The following is an 18,042-nucleotide window of genomic DNA, read 5'->3' on the forward strand; positions in this document are numbered from 1 at the left end:
TCTCCTCTTCTTTCCTGTGGGATATGAAAAAGAATGACATGTTTGATCTGGCAGCTCTTTAGCCTACAAGGCACACATAAACACACAGATGAACGTTTGTGCACACAGACACATTCAAACGGCTATTTAAATAATAGCTTTTTTACTTCAATCACGGAGGTGCTGTTTTTAAGATAGCTTTGGCTGTCTAGCTCTGTGCCTTAAAAGTCAATGGATACTGAATTAAGATGAGTACAGCCTTTAGCTTGACATCAGTCATCATTAATATAAGCATTAGAACTTATCAGACACATGCAAACATCTCATCACTTAACATCAAATTAAGTAATTTCCTTATCTGAAGCAGTTTAAGATTATCACCACTGCCCACTGTGATTTTGTGTGAATGTCTGCATTAGCTGCGTTTTCCTGAAATGTGCAGGAAAGGTGATGTGTAAGATTTGCTCGTCTCCTTCTTGAACTCAGTAATCTGTCTTTTCAAGCTTAACTTAAAGAGACAGGAGTAAAAAAAAAAACATTGCCTAGAGTGGATTAAATAAGCAGAAGAAAGAAACAGAATGTCTGTGCATCAACACAGCCAGCTAGAAAACAGTGTAATCCCATTCATACTCAATACCACAAACCTCCCAATGAACCCCACATCATGTATAGGACAATGAAGGTTTGTGTTCCATTAGTTGTGTATTTTAGTTGCATGCAAAAAATGGGGAAACCAAAAATCAGAGCAACAATCAAAAGTATGCTTGCAGGTTTGAAAGGGAGGTGATTTTATTTCTAAACTTCTCAATACTACATTTCTTATATATCTGTGTTTCTCATTGTCATGAAAATCACTTTACTCTGTTCAAAATACATTGTAAGGTGAACTCAGTATCTACCTTTTAATGGCCAAAATATCAGACAGAAGTATATGACAGAAGTACCCCTGTTTAGGCATTGTTAGGAAAAGTACTACTGTAAACTGCAGTAAAGCTAATAATAATAACACAAAGCAATATTGAAAGGTATAATTGTGAAAGTTTGGCTAACTACAAGATATTTACGGTGGATATGTCCTCTTTTAAAATAATTTACAATATATATATATATATATATATATATATATATATATATATATATACATACAGGTGCTGGTCATATAATTAGAATATCATCAAAAAGTTGATTTATTTCACTAATTCCATTCAAAAAGTGAAACTTGTATATTATATTCATTCATTACACACAGACTGATATATTTCAAATGTTTATTTCTTTTAATTTTGATGATTATAACTGACAACTAAGGAAAATCCCAAATTCAGTATCTCAGAAAATTAGAATTGTGAAAAGGTTCAATATTGAAGACACCTGGTGCCAACACTCTAATCAGCTAATTAACTCAAAACACCTGCAAAGGCCTTTAAATGGTCTCTCAGTCTAGTTTGTAGGCTACACAATCATGGGAAGACTACTGACTTGACAGTTGTCCAAAAGATGACCATTGACACCTTGCACAAGGAGGGCAAGACACAAAAGGTCATTGCAAAAGAGGCTGGCTGTTCACAGAGCTCTGTGTCCAAGCACATTAATAGAGAGGCGAAGGGAAGGAAAAGATGTGGTAGAAAAAAGTGTACAAGCAATAGGGATAACCGCACCCTGGAGAAGATTGTGAAACAAAACCCATTCAAAAATGTGGGGGAGATTCACAAAGAGTGGACTGCAGCTGGAGTCAGTGCTTCAAGAACCACTACACACAGACGTATGCAAGACATGGGTTTCAGCTGTCGCATTCCTTGTGTCAAGCCACTCTTGAACAGCAGACAGCGTCAGAAGCGGCTAAAGACAATAAGGACTGGACTGCTGCTGACTGGTCCAAAGTTATGTTCTCTGATGAAAGTAAATTTTGCATTTCCTTTGGAAATCAGGGTCCCAGAGTCTGGAGGAAGAGAGGAGAGGCACACAATCCACGTTGCTTGAGGTCCAGTGTAAAGTTTCCACAGTTAGTGATGGTTTGGGGGGCCATGTCATCTGCTGGTGTTGGTCCACTGTGTTTTCTGAGGTCCAAGGTCAAGGCAGCCGTATACCAGGAAGTTTTAGAGCACTTCATGCTTCCTGCTGCTGACCAACTTTATGGAGATGCAGATTTCATTTTCCAACAGGACTTGGCACCTGCACACAGTGCCAAAGCTACCAGTACCTGATTTAAGGACCATGGTATCCCTGTTCTTAATTGGCCAGCAAACTCGCCTGACCTTAACCCCATAGAAAATATATGGGGTAATGTGAAGAGGAAGATGCGATATGCCAGACCAACAATGCAGAAGAGCTGAAGGCCACTATCAGAGCAACCTGGGCTCTCATAACACCTGAGCAGTGCCACAGACTGATCGACTCCATGCCACGCCGCATTGCTGCAGTAATTCAGGCAAAAGGAGCCCCAACTAAGTATTGAGTGCTGTACATGCTCATACTTTTCATGTTCATACTTTTCACTTGACCAAGATTTCTAAAAATCCTTTCTTTGTATTGGTCTTAAGTAATATTCTAATTTTCTGAGATACTGAATTTGGGATTTTCCTTAGTTGTCAGTTACAATCATCAAAATTAAAAGAAATAAACATTTGAAATATATCAGTCTGTGTGTAATGAATGAATATAATATACAAGTTTCACTTTTTGAATGGAATTAGTGAAATAATATACTTAATACTTATTAAACACAAAACACATTATGGTTAACACATTATGGTTAACTTTAAAGTGAAATTAAATAGAACATTAATAGCCTAATTGAACACTCAAATTATGTCTGAGTTGAAAACATTGTAAAAAGCAGCATTTAACTGTCACAGAGCTCTGAGACTTGAGGTAGATCCACGTGCAGCTTTATTCAGTTATAACCAAAATCGTAGTACAGTCAGGCAAGAGTCAAAATCCATAAATACAGTCCATACATGAAACAAGAAAACAAAAACAAAAACAAAAACAAAAACAAAACAAAAACAAGAGTGCTCAGTAAAGCAGGTAAAAATAAATTAAACATCCATGAAACTGACTGAAACAAACCGGGTATAAGAAGGCAGAAACAAACAACATAATTGGAACCAGCTGTGAGCAATGACCAGTTATGAGTCCGGAACAAAGGGTTGTGGGAAATGGAGTCCTATGAGTGATGCAATAGTCCGGGGTGGAGTGCCCTCTGGTGTCTAACCAGGGCACTCCAAACTGGTGATCATGACATTAACTACAAAAAAGTAGACATAAGTCTGGGGTCAGTAAGATTTTTTAATGTTTTTGAAAGACTTTCAAGTCTCATCCAGGCTGTATTTGTTTGATTAAAAATACAGTAAAAACACTAATTTTGTAATTATTGTAATTGTATATTATTAATATTGTGAATTTTTCAGCATCATTTCTCCAGTCTTCAATGTCACATGAGAAAACAAGCAACCATTCTAATATGATGATTTACTGCTCAAGAAACATTTATTATTATTATCAATGTTAATATTTTTGTGGAAACTGTGATTTTTTTTTTTTTTTAAAGAAATCTCAACCAGTATATTGCCAGGATTTATGTGCAGGGACAGTTTTTAAACTATTTAATTGTCCAAATGTTTGCTGACAACAAATTAATCAGACTTTCTAATACTACATTACACATGATCTTTGTCACTCTGCATCATGACTCATTGGCAAAAGTAGCTTGTTACTGGAAATGCTACAATATTTTTAAAGCAGCTGAGCCACTGACACACTACTAAAATGTAGTCAAGTTAGTAGCATTGCAACTTTTTTTTTATTATTATTATTTTGTATGGGGGTTACTCCCCAAAACCAGTCCTGGAAGACAGGAGTGCTGCTAAATAAAAAGCAGTAGGCACATCGATATTTGGCAGGAATGTGTGTGTGAGAGAGAGCAGGGATACACTGGATATAGGTAGTTGGTGTGATGAGACTTCATGGTGGAAGAGCTCCTTGTGGGTTGATAAAGAGTTGAGGAGACACTTAGTGCTGCTGCTCCAGAACCTCTGTGTGGGTGAAGGTTGTGTATCAGTGTGTGTGTGTGTGGGTGGGATGGTGTGATTTCAAAAGTATGTTTATCTTCTCTTTTTCTGAGGCGGAAATGTGAGCACAAGAGTATCTACTGTATGTGTAGAAATGGTCATGTGAGTATAAGAGGTTAAAGTTTTACATCATCACCAAAAATCTGATCAAAAAAAAAAAAAAAACAAACAAACAAAAAAATCACACTTGAACAATTAAATAAGAGTTAACACTCAATATGCAGTTTTGCTAATTGTTGATGTGTTAATTTGTCATGCTGTAATCAATACACCCAGTCAATGAATCAACCAGCCATACTGGTTACTGGGTCGATCCCACATTAAAGCTTAATCAAGTCAATTGACAATCCAATACATCTGATCCAAGACTAGTGGTTCAGCCACAAATTCATTATGCCATCACTGTGAAACACCTGCTATGCTGCCATGAAAACCAAACATATTTTCAGAGTTTGATCTATGTGTGTCATCTTATGGTGAAATTTCCCTCACTGTCTCTGATTTTTTAGCCTGACCAAGAATGTGTTTGCAAAAGAAAGTACAAGACAAGGAAAGAAATAGCAATAGGAGTGAGATGGAGAAAATAATGGGGTAAGAGAGAGATAGAGAAATGTCATACTCTGTCTGTATGAGCACTATTAAATTTTTCTGCTTGGGCGCACAGGATGTAGGAGTGATAGGCCCTGTCCAGCCAGCCTTCCCTGCAATGAGAGTTCAAACTCACCTAGCAGCTCCATAGATTTATCACATGATTTATAAATAAATATTCACCTTACTGACAATATTTGCTTCAGTTTACAGTGTATATTAGCTGATCAGATTTGGATTTGAATCTGTCCAGCTGTGTACAAATCTGACAGTCAGTAGGCCACAGTGAATTGTATTTGTGTAATTGTATAATTTATATAAAGACAAACACACACACACACACACACACACACATACATATACCACACACACACATACATATATATATGGTTGGTGCGTGAAGTCCAGCTCCCCTTCTCCAGATGTAATTTGGCTGCTGCCAAAACATGCACATAAATACAGTGAATAGAATGTGAGCTGCTGCAAGTAAGTTAGAAAAAACTCCCTTGCAGAACTAGGCAGGTGGTGCTGGGGAAGGTGGAGGGTTAGGAAACAAACAGATAGATTGGCCAAAGTGGTCATCTTTAAGAGAACCAATCATCAGCTCGGAAGATTTTCATGACTGAACTAATTATGGGTGTAACTTCCGTTAAGCTGTAAACATTAAGTGAAAGGCTCAATCTATGAACGCAATAATATATTTATGGTAACAATTTACAATAAGGTTCATTAGTTAAACATTATTTAATGTATTAACTAACATGAATTAACCATGAGCAATACATTTGCTACTGTATTTATTAATCTTTGTTAACATTAGTTCATGAAAATACAGCTGTTCATTGTTTGTTCATGTTAGTTCACAGTGCATTATCTAATGTATTAGTAAATGATCAAATTAACATTAACAAAGATTAATAAATGCTGTTTAAGTGCAGTTCATTATTAGTTCATGTTAACTAATGTAGTTAAGTAATGTTAACTTCTGAATCTTATTGTAAAGTGTTACTATATATATATCTGTATTATGTAACATACGTTGCCTTAATCAAAATGTTCATTATCTTTTGCATTGTGTAATACTACAAAGTGTTTTCCTTCATGTTTTATTTTCAGACATCATGAGAATAGCATAACGCTTAGTATTTTAACGTGACTTGTTATAACAAGAATATCTTTTCAGTTGCTGCATTCTTTTCCTCGTTATTATTTTATTTTTTTCCCTTTGCATTCCGCTATAATAGTATAAAAAAGGACATCATATACTGCACATTTGTGGTCTTGTGGTCCCTATTTAATTTTACGATATATCCCATTAATAATTCACTGCAACGCAGGAAGAATCTCTTGTTTTTCTCCTCAAATCCTCACGTCTCTTTCCATGTTTGTTTTCACAGGTAAATACAATTTATTATCTGTCAAAATGATGGAAAATTGATAGCTCATTCAGTCAAACTGACAGATAAGCTTTATTTGTAGGGCAACCTTATGATTTGAAACGATTAATTTCAGCCTTTTTAAATGGAAGTTCCCCAAACCGGAAGTGCAACATAATTCAAAAAGCAGTAGGCTTGTCAGGAATAAGGAGTATAGCCTGTATATATGCATATATAAAGTATAATAATAGGTGAATGACAGTTTTTTTCATCATGTAGATACCATCATGTTAAAAAAAAAGAGAAACGTGTTATATTCAACTCTATTGTATTAAGTCTTATTGTATTCTATTCAGTAATCTACAAGTATATGACTGAAATTCAATAAAAAAAAAAATAAAATAAATAATTTGAAAACATTTTAACCTACAGGTTAATCCTCCCAAAAGAAGGAAGGAAGGAAGATGATTCTGAAGTTATTATCCAGTCACCTCTGTAGGTCTTAATGCACTTTGGCTGTATTTAGAGATTGGAAATGCCTAGACAGTTTTGCGTAGTTTTCATGTGGAATATGATACCATGTGGAAGCTTTTTAGTGCCCTACTGAGCTTCAGTGTTTTAAGTAATGGGCCTATTTATAGAGGGTTGTTGGTTTACATCCCATGAGGCTGTTCTACAGCTGTAGGGCCCTTTAGAGATGCTCTTAGCCTAAACAGCTCCAGTAAGTCCACTGTAATGAGAGTGGATGATATGGAGACTTGGAAGTGAGGGGACATCTGCCAACTAGCTGAATGTAAGAGTGATTTCTTCCACTTTGTATTCACAGCAACATTATTCATAAGAGAATTTGTGCGTGCGGCTCCATCCATCGGCTGTCTTTCCACATTTAAACAGGAACCCCTCACTATATAGAAAAAACATACCCTTGACTTTGGAATTTCATTCTCTTTTTCAGTTTGACATCGTCTGTAAATCATCAGGTCTTAAATTTCACTTGCTCTCTGATAAGACTCTTTATCTTCGTCTGAAATAACACAATGCTTTGTAGGCATTTCTTATCTCCTCCCAGCCTCCTCCTTTGCTCCATCTGTGTTTTATTTCACTGTTCTGAGCACTCATGCTTGTCAAAATCCCCCTTTCACTACTTGCCAGCCACAAACACTCTCTCTCCACTTGCCTAGAGAGGAATATTTTCCTTCCACACTAAACAGCATGAATTTGTCCCTCAATTTCAATATATTTTGTTATTTTGGGTTCGATTATGATTCAGTTTATACAGTGGAAAAAGTGTAAATATACATGCTGTCATTCTTCTTTCAATTTCCTTTTTCAATTTCCACCCACATTTCCACATTCCATTTTTTCAGGTTGATTGTTCCTGCTGTAATTTGTCTCAGATATTGGATGGCATAATCTAAAATTGAAGTTTTCAAAGTAAAATGGATAAAGATGATGACTTAATGATGATAATGTCTCTCACTAGTCTCGTCAGACCCCGGAGGGCGAGTTTCTGCCGTTGGATCAGTGTGAACTGGATGTGGGCTTTGGAACAGGTGCTGACCAACTCTTCCTGGTCTCTCCCCTCACTATTTGCCATGAGATCAATCCCAAGAGCCCTTTCTTCGATCTGTCCCAGCGCTCGCTCATGAATGAGCAGTTTGAGATTGTCGTCATCTTGGAGGGCATTGTAGAGACAACGGGTGAGTCGCATTCTTCACTCTACTCTCCATTCCTTTAAGAACATCATTTGGCTTGAGAATGTGTCACAAAAGTTCATTTACAATGCAACTTTGCTTGCATCCCCTCGGTCATTTTGCACATTATTTTTTCTTCTTCTCATTTTCATGGAAAAATATCCTAACATTACAAAAACAATATATATATATATATATAAACAATAAGTCCCCATGAAATCCAAATGTAAGTTTTTTGGCTTCAAGTATGAATACATTAGCCTTAAAGGATTAGTTCACTTTCAAATAAAAATGTCCTGATAATTTACTCACCCCCATGTCATCCAAGAAGTCCATGTCCTTCTTTCTTCAGTCAAGGAATAAGTGTCTTATCTAGCGAAACAATCGGTCATTTTCTAAAAAAAAATATAAAAATATATATGCTTTATAAACACAAATGATCGCCTCGCAAGTGTTTTTTTTTTTTTTTTTTTTTGAAAATGACTGATCGTTTCACTAGATAACACCCTTATTCCTCGTCTGGTATTTTTTAAAGCCCTTTGAAGCTGCACTGAAACTGTAATTTTGACCTTCAACCGTTTGGGCTCCATTGAAGTCCACTATATGGAGAAAAATCCTTGAATGTTTTCATCAAAAACCTTATTTCTTTTCGACTGAAGAAAGAAGGACATGGGCATCTTGGATGACATAGGGGTGAGTAAATTATCAGAAAAATTTTATTTGAAAGTGGTTCCCCGCGTCACTTTCGGTGCTCTGGAGGAGGACCAGATGTCGATTGCTGAATCGGGGAGTGGGCTGAAGGACACAAAGGGACGGTTGCTCAGTCAGAGGCGGACTCTGAGTTAACGGCCATGCTTGCCCGGGCCGCCGCGGGCATCAGTCTCGTGTGTGACCCTCCACCGTCTCCCGAGCGCTCACGGTTGATGATTGGTTTCTGCCATTCTGTGCCATTCTTCCCGGAGGTGCATGAGGAGCTCCAGAAGACGTGGATGGCACCTCACACTGTCAGAAATCGTTCTTCTGCCTCCTCCACTCTCACTACCCTCGATGGCGGGGCCGCCAAGGAGTATGTGGATATTCTGCAGGTTGAACGTGCGATTGCGGTGCGCTTGTGCGCTTGTGTCCGCGGCCACCTGGCAGAAACGTCCGCGTCTCCCGTCCAAGGCGGGTAAGACCACGGCTGCTCTCGCTGCCAAGGCTTACTCCGCCGCTGGACAGGCGACCTGTGCCCTGCACGCCTTGCCCATCTTGCAGGTCCATCAGGCAAAAGCTCTGAAAGAGATGCACGAGGGTAGTTCTGAGCCAGGGCTCTTGCAAGAGCTGTGCACGGCGCAGTAGTTTTGGAGACTGCTCTACAGGAGACCGCACCGCACCGCTCCTTCCCCCGGGAGAGGGTCCGGGGGAGAATCCTGTATTTTGTTTTCTTTCTGTTCCCACATTGTCAATAAAAGAGCAATTTCCAAAACCTCTGGGTCATATAAGAAGGTCTGTGCTGAGTCAGCACGTCTCACCAACAAGCGTACACAGTCGGTGCTGAACTGCCTGAATTAATTTTTGCGGAAAACAGCGGTCCCACTGAAACAATTTCAAAGGCTCCTGGGGCATATGGTATCTGCAGCCGCGGTCACGCCGCTCGGATTGCTTTATATGGCACCACCGGCTGGGGTGCTATATGCAGTGGTCAGTCGGCGTCGGGCTCCTGGACAGGACCCCAACGCCACTGGCACATCAACTGCCTCGAGTTGCTAGCGGTACTCCTTGCTCTGCACCGGTTTTGACCGCTGCTGCAGGGCAAGCATGTGCTGGTCCGGACGGACAACACATTGACGGTAGCGTACATCAACCACTAGGGTGGTATACGTTCCCGTCACATGTCACAACTCGCCTGCCATCTCCTCCTGTGGAGTCAGCGCCGACTCAGGTCGCTACGCGCCTCCTACATCCCGGGCGAGCTCAATCGTGCGGCCGATGCGCTCTCACGACAGCTCACGCTCCCGGGGGAATGGAGACTCCACCCCCAGGCGGTCCAGCTGATCTGGGGCCGATTCGGGGAGGCACAGGTGGACCTGTTTGCCTCCTAGGAATCCACCCACTGCCAGTTGTTTTATTCCCTGACCGAGGGGACCCTCGGCACAGATGCACTGGCACACAGCTGGCCCCGGGGCCTGAGCTCCTTGAGTCAGCCGAGCTGAAACATCTGTCTCTGAAGACAGTGCTCCTGACCGCGCTCGCCTCTTTCAAGAGGGTTGGGGACCTGCAAGCATTTTCGGTCAGCGATTCGTTCCTGGAATTCGGGCCGGACTACTCTCACGTTATCCTGAGACCCCGGCCTGGATGTGCCCAAAGTTCCCGCCACTCCCTTCTGGGACCAGGTGGACCCCCGGAGGAGGCAGACCCAGCCCTTGCATTGCTGTGTCCCGATTGTGCCCTGCGCGTTTACGTGGACCGCACGCAGAGCTTCAGAAGCTCTGAGCAGCCATTTGTCTGTTTTGGAGGTCAGCAGAAGGGAAAGGCTGTCTCCAAACAGAGGTTGGCCCACTGGATAGTGGATGCCATCACCCTGGCGTACCAATCGCAAGGCGAGCTGTGCCCCCTCGGGTTGCGAGCTCACTCCACTCGGGGTGTTGCTTCTTCCTGGGCATTGGCACACGGCGCCTCTGTTGCAGACATATGCAGAGCTGCAGGCTGGGTGACACCAAATACATTTGCAAGATATTACAATCTCCAAGTGGAACCGGTGTCCACCCGTGTGCTGTCTACTTGTAGATAGCGACGGGTGTTCGTTTGCTGTGCCATTTCCCTCGGGAGAGGGAATGCGAGCACTTTTCCCGCTCCTCAGTTCAGTTCCCCATAACGGTGAACCCTGTGGAGTTCCTCCTGCATCCAGCGGCAGCCAGACGTGGCGGAGGCGTCCGGTGCTAGGTCCCGTACTCGTGTGTATGCCCGATTGGTCTGCCCTTGTACTGGGCTAGATGCCCAAATACTGTGATTCCCCGCAGGTAATCCCATATGTGTTTGTCCACGGTACGGTTTCCCTGATGGTAAACCGTGTCTTTCCCTGGGCGGTTTCGCTCTGCCCTGTCTCTGATTGCTAGTATGTTCCTCCCGGAAGGTAGGACCTACATCAGAGATCTTCCATATGCGTTACTGTCCTCAGGCCAGTCCATTTGTGTTTTCCACACATTACCTCCCTTCGGGCAGGGTGTGGTCTCGTTAGCTTTCCCCTCCTCGGGGAATGCTTTCCTGGCATTTTGGTCATGGCTGAAAAACGTGGGAATTGAGTCCCGAAGCACTTTTCCCCGGGGGTAAGGAACAGCAGCTTCGACCTTCTCCATTGTATCGCCCTGTCCTCTCCATCCCACTGGTATGGAAGACATTCCTGGGCTTACTCTGGGCGCTGGAGGGTTACGAGTATGGGCCGCACTTACATTTGGGCACGCCATGGCTGGCCAGCATCTGCCTCCTTAACACTCATAACATGGTTCAGTTGCTATGGCGCTTTCCACTGGACCTCATTACATCAGTATCGATGTAATGTCGAACGTGACTGACTGAATGGGAATGTCTAGGTTACTATTGTAACCCCCGTTCCCTGAAGGAGGGAACGGAGAGGTTACGTCCCCCTGCCATAGCTCAGAGTCACCGCTGAGCAGCCAGATACCTATCTCGGCTCCTCAGCAAAAATATGAATGAGGGTGAGTATGCCGGCCCTATTTATACCCGGATGCCGGGGGTGTGGTCCGGCATGTAAATCTGACTTGCCAATTCCCATTGGCTTGTTTTGTATCTTTGGAGGTGATTGGGCTCCCAAGCGAGACCCCATTACGTCAGTATCGACGTAACGTCTCCGTTCCCTCCTTCAGGGAACGAGGGTTACAATAGTAACCTAGACGTTAGACAGACTCTGCATTAGAAACAACACTGACGAGTAGAAGAGATAACACCGATGCCATGTACCATCATAAATTACACACTTTTCAAACTACACATCCTCAGCAACATAATGTTCACAGTTTTGCTTCAGTAACAGTTTCATATTAAATCTAAAAGGGGAATCTGTTAGACTGTGGCTGTTATAATCTGTCAAATGCCAAGCTCAACGACTCTGACCTGCCAAGCTGTGATATTTAAACGCTATATTTTAAAGGTGGAGGAGCTGCTCGATATATGTCCCGCCCTGTCTTCCTGTTTCAGTGGACATTACGTCAATACATTGAATAATGTTGCACATTTCAAGGCACTTCAGTGGGCCTTCAAGAAAAAAAGTAATATTAAGGTTTTTTTCTTGTTTTATGCATAAATTTAACAATGTTTTGATAAGAACAAAACATACACAATGATTCTACAACAAAACATGATTATTTGATAAATAAAAAATTTTCAAAATAACATTTATTTCAAATAGAAATATTTTGCAACATTATAAATATCACTTTTGATCACTTTAATATGTTCTTTCTTAACAAAAACATTAATTTCTTTTTTTTTTTTTTAAATATCTTAGTGACCCCAAACTTTTGTAGTATTGTAGTGTATGCCAAAGCAGATTTAATTTTCTCAAGATGTATTCTCTGAAAACTGCTCCCTAAGTAAATTTATCTTGTTTTAATTATGTTTCAATGTTTAATGGTAAATGTGACACAATTATTAATTAAGAGAAGGATTTTTTTTTTTTTTTTTGCAGGGTGTTCATTTATCATCACGCATATTCATTTAACAGATCAAAGTGAACATATCACTTTCCTCACACTTGCCTTCTAAACTTGACAAATTTGTAAACTTTCTAAATTTGATGACTCTCTTCTCCTCACATCCCTCCGTCCTGGTTTCCATCTAAACGGACATAATAGGTACAGCCAGGTCAGTAGGGGTGTTAAGTGGGTTGTAAAAAGGTGTCTTTCTGATTGCATTCATTCAGGCCTGTGTTTTAGCCATGCTGTTAGCAGCGCCTTGTGTATAATTAGGTTTTTTTTTTTTTTTTTTTTTTTTTTTCAGTCACATGCTTGTCAGTTTGATGTATGAGCTTCAAACCTCGCTCGAGTTCGATCTGTTCCTGGTGTCTTTTATGCAGGCAGAGTGCGAGGAAGTAAAGTAACTGAGAAAGGCAGAATGGGATTTTCTTTTGAGGATGTGAGAGGAGGAGGAAGACGACAGCGGTTCTTTTCACATTCTTTTTCCAATACACAAATAAACACATATTACAATTTCCTTTCCTGTCTCCTTCTCATTTTTTCCCAATCAAATATGATTCAAATATGGTGTTTTCTAAACATCACTATTACTTTAGCTCTTAGTGTTAGTGATTTGACAATTTGGCTATTACCCTAAGTATTAAACTTTGAAACGTAACAAGACTGACACCTCAAATCATTGGGGTGATGTGTGCTATTAATTGCATTTCCAAATTTTTCTAAGGATTTTTCTAACAATGAAATGAATATATATAAAAAAAATCCCTTGGATTTAAATTGAAGGAGTGACTTAATATGGACCAGATTAGAGATTTGAGACAGTAAGCAACAGCATTATTTAAGTATCATTTATACACTATTACAGCATTTATTAATATAATGAATTATTCTTATATTTATAATTTTTTATATTTATATTTATATTTATATTTATATTTTTATTTTAAATTTAGTTTGTTTTTATTCATTTTGTTATGTGAATTTTATATTTAGCTTTATATTTCAGTTTTATTTTTTAGTATTTTTTGGTACTTTAAATTAAACTTATTTCATTTCAGTTAGTTGCCAAGGCAGCATTTCTAATTTTCATATAGATTTTTTAAGTGTAAGTTTTCATCTAATATTTAGATTTCATTTCAGCTTTATTTACATTTTCAATTCAATTCACATTTATTTGTATAAAGCTTTTCACAATACATAATCATTTCAAAGCAGCTTTACAGAAAATGTTTTACTTCGAAAAAGCTTTACTTTGATTGTTTGCAGTTAACGACCACCCAGAAAAAACCTAGAAATTGTACATCAATGCACTAAAACCCCCCTGCTGGAATATCGTAGTCCATGAAAAGCACGTAAGCCCCACTGACACTTTAATCAGAAAATGTAAATAATAATAATAATAAAAAAAGTATTTTATTTATAGGCTAACTATTTTTGTGAATTCTTTCACACATTCTAATTTCTAATTCTTTCAGAAGTCAGAAGAAAACAAATATAATTCAGTTAATAGTTGTTTTATTGTAGATTACCTTTGATAAAATGGAAACACTATGCAGGGGGTCTTTCAATTTGAACTCTAGCTCTCTCAGAGAGACAATATAAGATGGAAACAAAGCGTTGCCCATTATTACAGGTGTTACAGCAGTGATAGACACAAAACTTATCAAGCATATCAGTGCACACCAGAGGAAGACTCCTGTTAAACAATCTATTAATTCACTCACTCCTTTAATTCAGTTCTTGTCAGGCCAGTAATGGGGTAAACAGTCATGTGGTGATTTAAAAAAACACCCTGCCGTTTGGGAGCTGAGGCCTGTCATGTACTCATAAGTGCTTATTGATCCACTGAAGCCCTGGACACAGACAGAAATGTCAAGTTAATCATTTTACAGACGCAATGGTACAAGACAAAGCTATGACTCTATATTCCTTTTAGGACATATTAAGGGCTTTGCGTGAACAAAGAATTAAAATGCATCTTTACTTTGTATAACCTAATAAGAAATAACAAAGAACAAAATAAATGTGCAATTTAGTTAAATAGACTAAATGCAAGTGTGAAATAGGCTTCCTTTAATCAATGCCTTAGATCAGACTAGAGACGAAAGACAGGCCCTAATTACGTATGCCGAAGGAGTATTGCGCAATCAAGAGTCTTACTGTGAAATTTGTTTTGCTTTAAATGAGAGCTTAAAAAGCTGCTTTCAACTGAAACACAGTGAAGCCACTGATACATTCACAAAACTTCTTCCAGCATTGATCCATCATTTAAGCCTTTAGATGAAGCCAGGCCACCCCACTGCTCCTACTCAGCACGATCACTCCGGCAGCAAAATATAGGATTTTCAGTGTGATTAATGTCACAAAAACCCGGTTTAATTACATGGGATGATGTAGTGCCAGCAGAAATGCTCGCAGAAAGCGAGTTGCTGGGATTTTCATCCTTCATTTTTGAGGCTTGTTCATGTTTTGTATTAGGTGCTGCTAATTAGTAGGCTATTTAATGATAATTATTTAATCATGAGCAGACCCACACAGAAGCTCTGCGGACTTGGAACACCTTTCACTGATGAATTTACATACAGATCCCCTGCCCATGCATATTTGTTTATTAAATGTTTGGCTAATTTGATGCTTTCAGCTATCTGTAATACTCCCAAGCAAAGTACAATGGAAATAGTCTCAATAAAGCCACAGCAGAATTAGCCATTATGCGGCAACACACAATACTGGTGTTTAATTCAAGAATGATTAAGTGTTTTCGCATGAAACATTTGAGTGAAGATGTGTGTTGGACTTAAAGCAGTGCTGACATGAAAGTACTGCGAGAGTGATTTGAAAACATATGGAGCCGTCTGCTCTCTAATCGCTCTTGCAAATACTTCGATGTCATACAAACAAATGCACAGCGCTGCTTTAAGTTCAACACACCCAATGATTCAATGTCTCACAAATAATAACTTGACATGAATAAATCAATGTCTTGAACAAATCATTTGAGTGAAAGATTCAACGACTCACTCATATAATCACTTGTTTTGTTCATGAATGAAGTACCAGTATTTTGAACACATCGGTTGAGTAAATGATTCAATGACTCACTCATGATCACTTGTTTTGTTTATTAGTGAATCAATATTTTTGAATGAATCAATTAAATGAATGATTCAAATACACATTCATAATCACTTTTTTTTTTTCATTTATGAACAAATCTGTGTTTTGAACAAATCATTTTGTGTGAATGCATGTACTTGATTGCAATATTTGATTCGGTTTGCTTGTTTCAGTGAACAGATTAGTTCAATGACCCACTCATAAAGAAAGTAATTTGTCACCAACTAATAGCAATGTAACCAGCAAAAAAAAGAGACACTGAAATATCCCCACCACTACACAGACTAACAGTCTCAGCTAATCAAATTTAAGTACTGGAACTACTTCATAATATAAGCATCTACCTTTTTAAACACCATTCTGTTTGAAATTGCACATATGCTACTTCAGCATAACAGAATACATTTTTCATTTGTCTTTTTATTTTTTGGTTTATCCCCATGAAAATAATGACACATTCCTCTGCAGAAAAAGAAAACAACAAAAAACGATCCATTTTTTTTTAGGAACACCAGTTGTTTAGTGATTGCTCTATTGATTGTTTTTAATTTTATTGAGGAGCAGATTGGATTTTCAGTCTTCCTGGCTGGGTTTATAAGTGTAAGAGCATGGCCGTGTAAAGCTATGGCTGGGCTGTGTTTATGACTCACTGAATGGCCCTCTGGCTGAATTATGGTTGCTGGAGTCTTAAAACTCTGCCTTGCATGGCCTTCTCACGCACATTATGTACTGAGAGTCTTTAAATCACATTCTAGTAAGACGGAAGAATAGGACAGTATAAATCATTCTCATGGCCAGGCCAATCTGACACAATGAAAGCCTCCGTAATACGTTTTGACCGTAAACCTTTCTTCTCCATTGTAATGCTTGTTTATTATACGCCGTCTCTCACAGGTATGACATGTCAGGCTCGTACCTCGTACACGGAAGATGAGGTGTTATGGGGTCACCGCTTCCTGCCCGTCATGTCTCTGGAAGAGGGCTTCTTTCGTGTAGACTACTCCCAGTTTCACAGCACCTTTGAGGTGCCCACGCCACCCTACAGCGTGAAAGAATATGAGGAGAAATCCTCGCTCCCCTCGCCCCTGCTCACGCCACACCGCGAGAGAGTATTTTCCATGGACTGCCTGGAAGCAGGTGATGAAGGGACGCATTCTGGAAGCGCTTCTTGCAAGCTGCCCAGTAAACTCCAGAAAATGAATTCGTCTGGCAGAGAAGATCTGCAGAGGAAGGTGCTACGCTTAAGCTCGCAGCACTCCGAAAAGGCTTCGAGTACTGGGGACCTTCCACTTAAACTACAGCGCCTCAGCTCTAGTCCTGGGCAGGTTGACGGAGAGGCACGATTCCACCTTAAAGCCCTCAAAGTGGGTTTCCAGCCCATGGCCTTGTCCACTGGAGACCTCCACCAGAGGAGTCTGCCTCCCACCCCAGTTGTTTTGCCCACACACCAGCACGCTCCTCCACACACGCCTGGTGGCCGAATGGAGGACAACCTGCCTGCCAAATTAAGGAGGATGAATGCAGATCGCTGACCTGGAAGTGCTTTTGGAACTTTTGTCCTGATCTGAGAGAGGTTTTCAGGGTTTGTTTACAATGAGCACGGACAACTACTTCCAGATTAGGGCAAAATTATTGTTTTGTTTGGAACTGAATAAGGACTCTTGTAGAGTAACAGTAATGTGAACTATCTGACTGCACATTGAATGAATTGTTGCTTTGGCTTGCACTGAAAAAAAAAAAAAAAAAAGGTATTTTTAATTAGTATTTTTTGACTTATCTTACAGTTATCTAAAATCCCTAAAAACAATTAATGTTTGAACAGTTAAAATATCTAAAGATCATGGAAACAAAATGAATTTAAACAAGATAAAAACAACAACAAAAACTTGAAACAAGATCAATTTACTTGAAAGAAAACATTTTATATGCTGTATATACATCACCATTCAAAAGTTTGGGGTCATGAAGATTTTATTAACTTTTTTTTTTTTTTTTAAATTTTTATTCACCAAGGATACATTAAATTGATCAAAAAGACATTTATGTTACAAAAGTTTTTTGTTTCAGAAAAATGCTTTTTAATTTTATGAATCTGAATCACTAAACAAAAGTATAATGGTTTCCACAAAAATATGAAGCAGCTCAACTGATTTCAACATTGATAACAATAAGAAATGTTTCTTGAGCAGCAAATCATCATATTAGAATGATTTCTGAAGGATCATGTGACACTGAAGACTGGAGTAATGATGCTGAAAATTCAGATTTGATCAGGAATAAATTACATTTTGAAATGCATTCAAATAGAAAACAGTTGTAATATTTCACAATATTTCTGATTTTTGATCAAATAAATGAAGCCTCTGTAAACATAAGAGGCTTCTTTTAAAAATACTTAAAAATCTTACTGACTTCAAACATTTGAACGGTACCTTATATTATTATTATTGTTATATTATATCTTGAATGTAAGTATATATTGTCTTCACTGGCAGATTTTTTCATGTTTTTGTTTGTTTGTACTTAA

At 39.2% G+C, this 18,042-nt stretch overlaps 1 protein-coding gene across 2 annotated transcripts in view; it reads left to right on the forward strand.

The window, feature by feature from the left end:
* The window catches only part of kcnj19a (potassium inwardly rectifying channel subfamily J member 19a), a 29,681-nt gene extending 11,928 nt beyond the window's left edge, over positions 1–17,753 (forward strand). The window contains exons 2-3 of one of the 2 annotated variants that reach the window (XM_048196828.1): positions 7,497–7,713; positions 16,410–17,753. In XM_048196828.1, coding sequence (XP_048052785.1) covers positions 7,497–7,713; positions 16,410–17,047 — 855 coding nt within the window. In that variant the 3' untranslated portion in view covers positions 17,048–17,753. Of the gene's footprint in view, positions 1–7,496; positions 7,714–12,391; positions 12,916–16,409 lie in introns of those variants that run through there. The other variant, XM_048196838.1, reaches the window with a different exon arrangement.
* The last annotated feature ends 289 nt before the right edge of the window (positions 17,754–18,042 follow it).

The sequence above is a fragment of the Megalobrama amblycephala genome, linkage group LG1 (assembly GCF_018812025.1).
Source record: "Megalobrama amblycephala isolate DHTTF-2021 linkage group LG1, ASM1881202v1, whole genome shotgun sequence".
In the NCBI taxonomy this organism is placed as follows: domain Eukaryota; kingdom Metazoa; phylum Chordata; class Actinopteri; order Cypriniformes; family Xenocyprididae; genus Megalobrama; species Megalobrama amblycephala.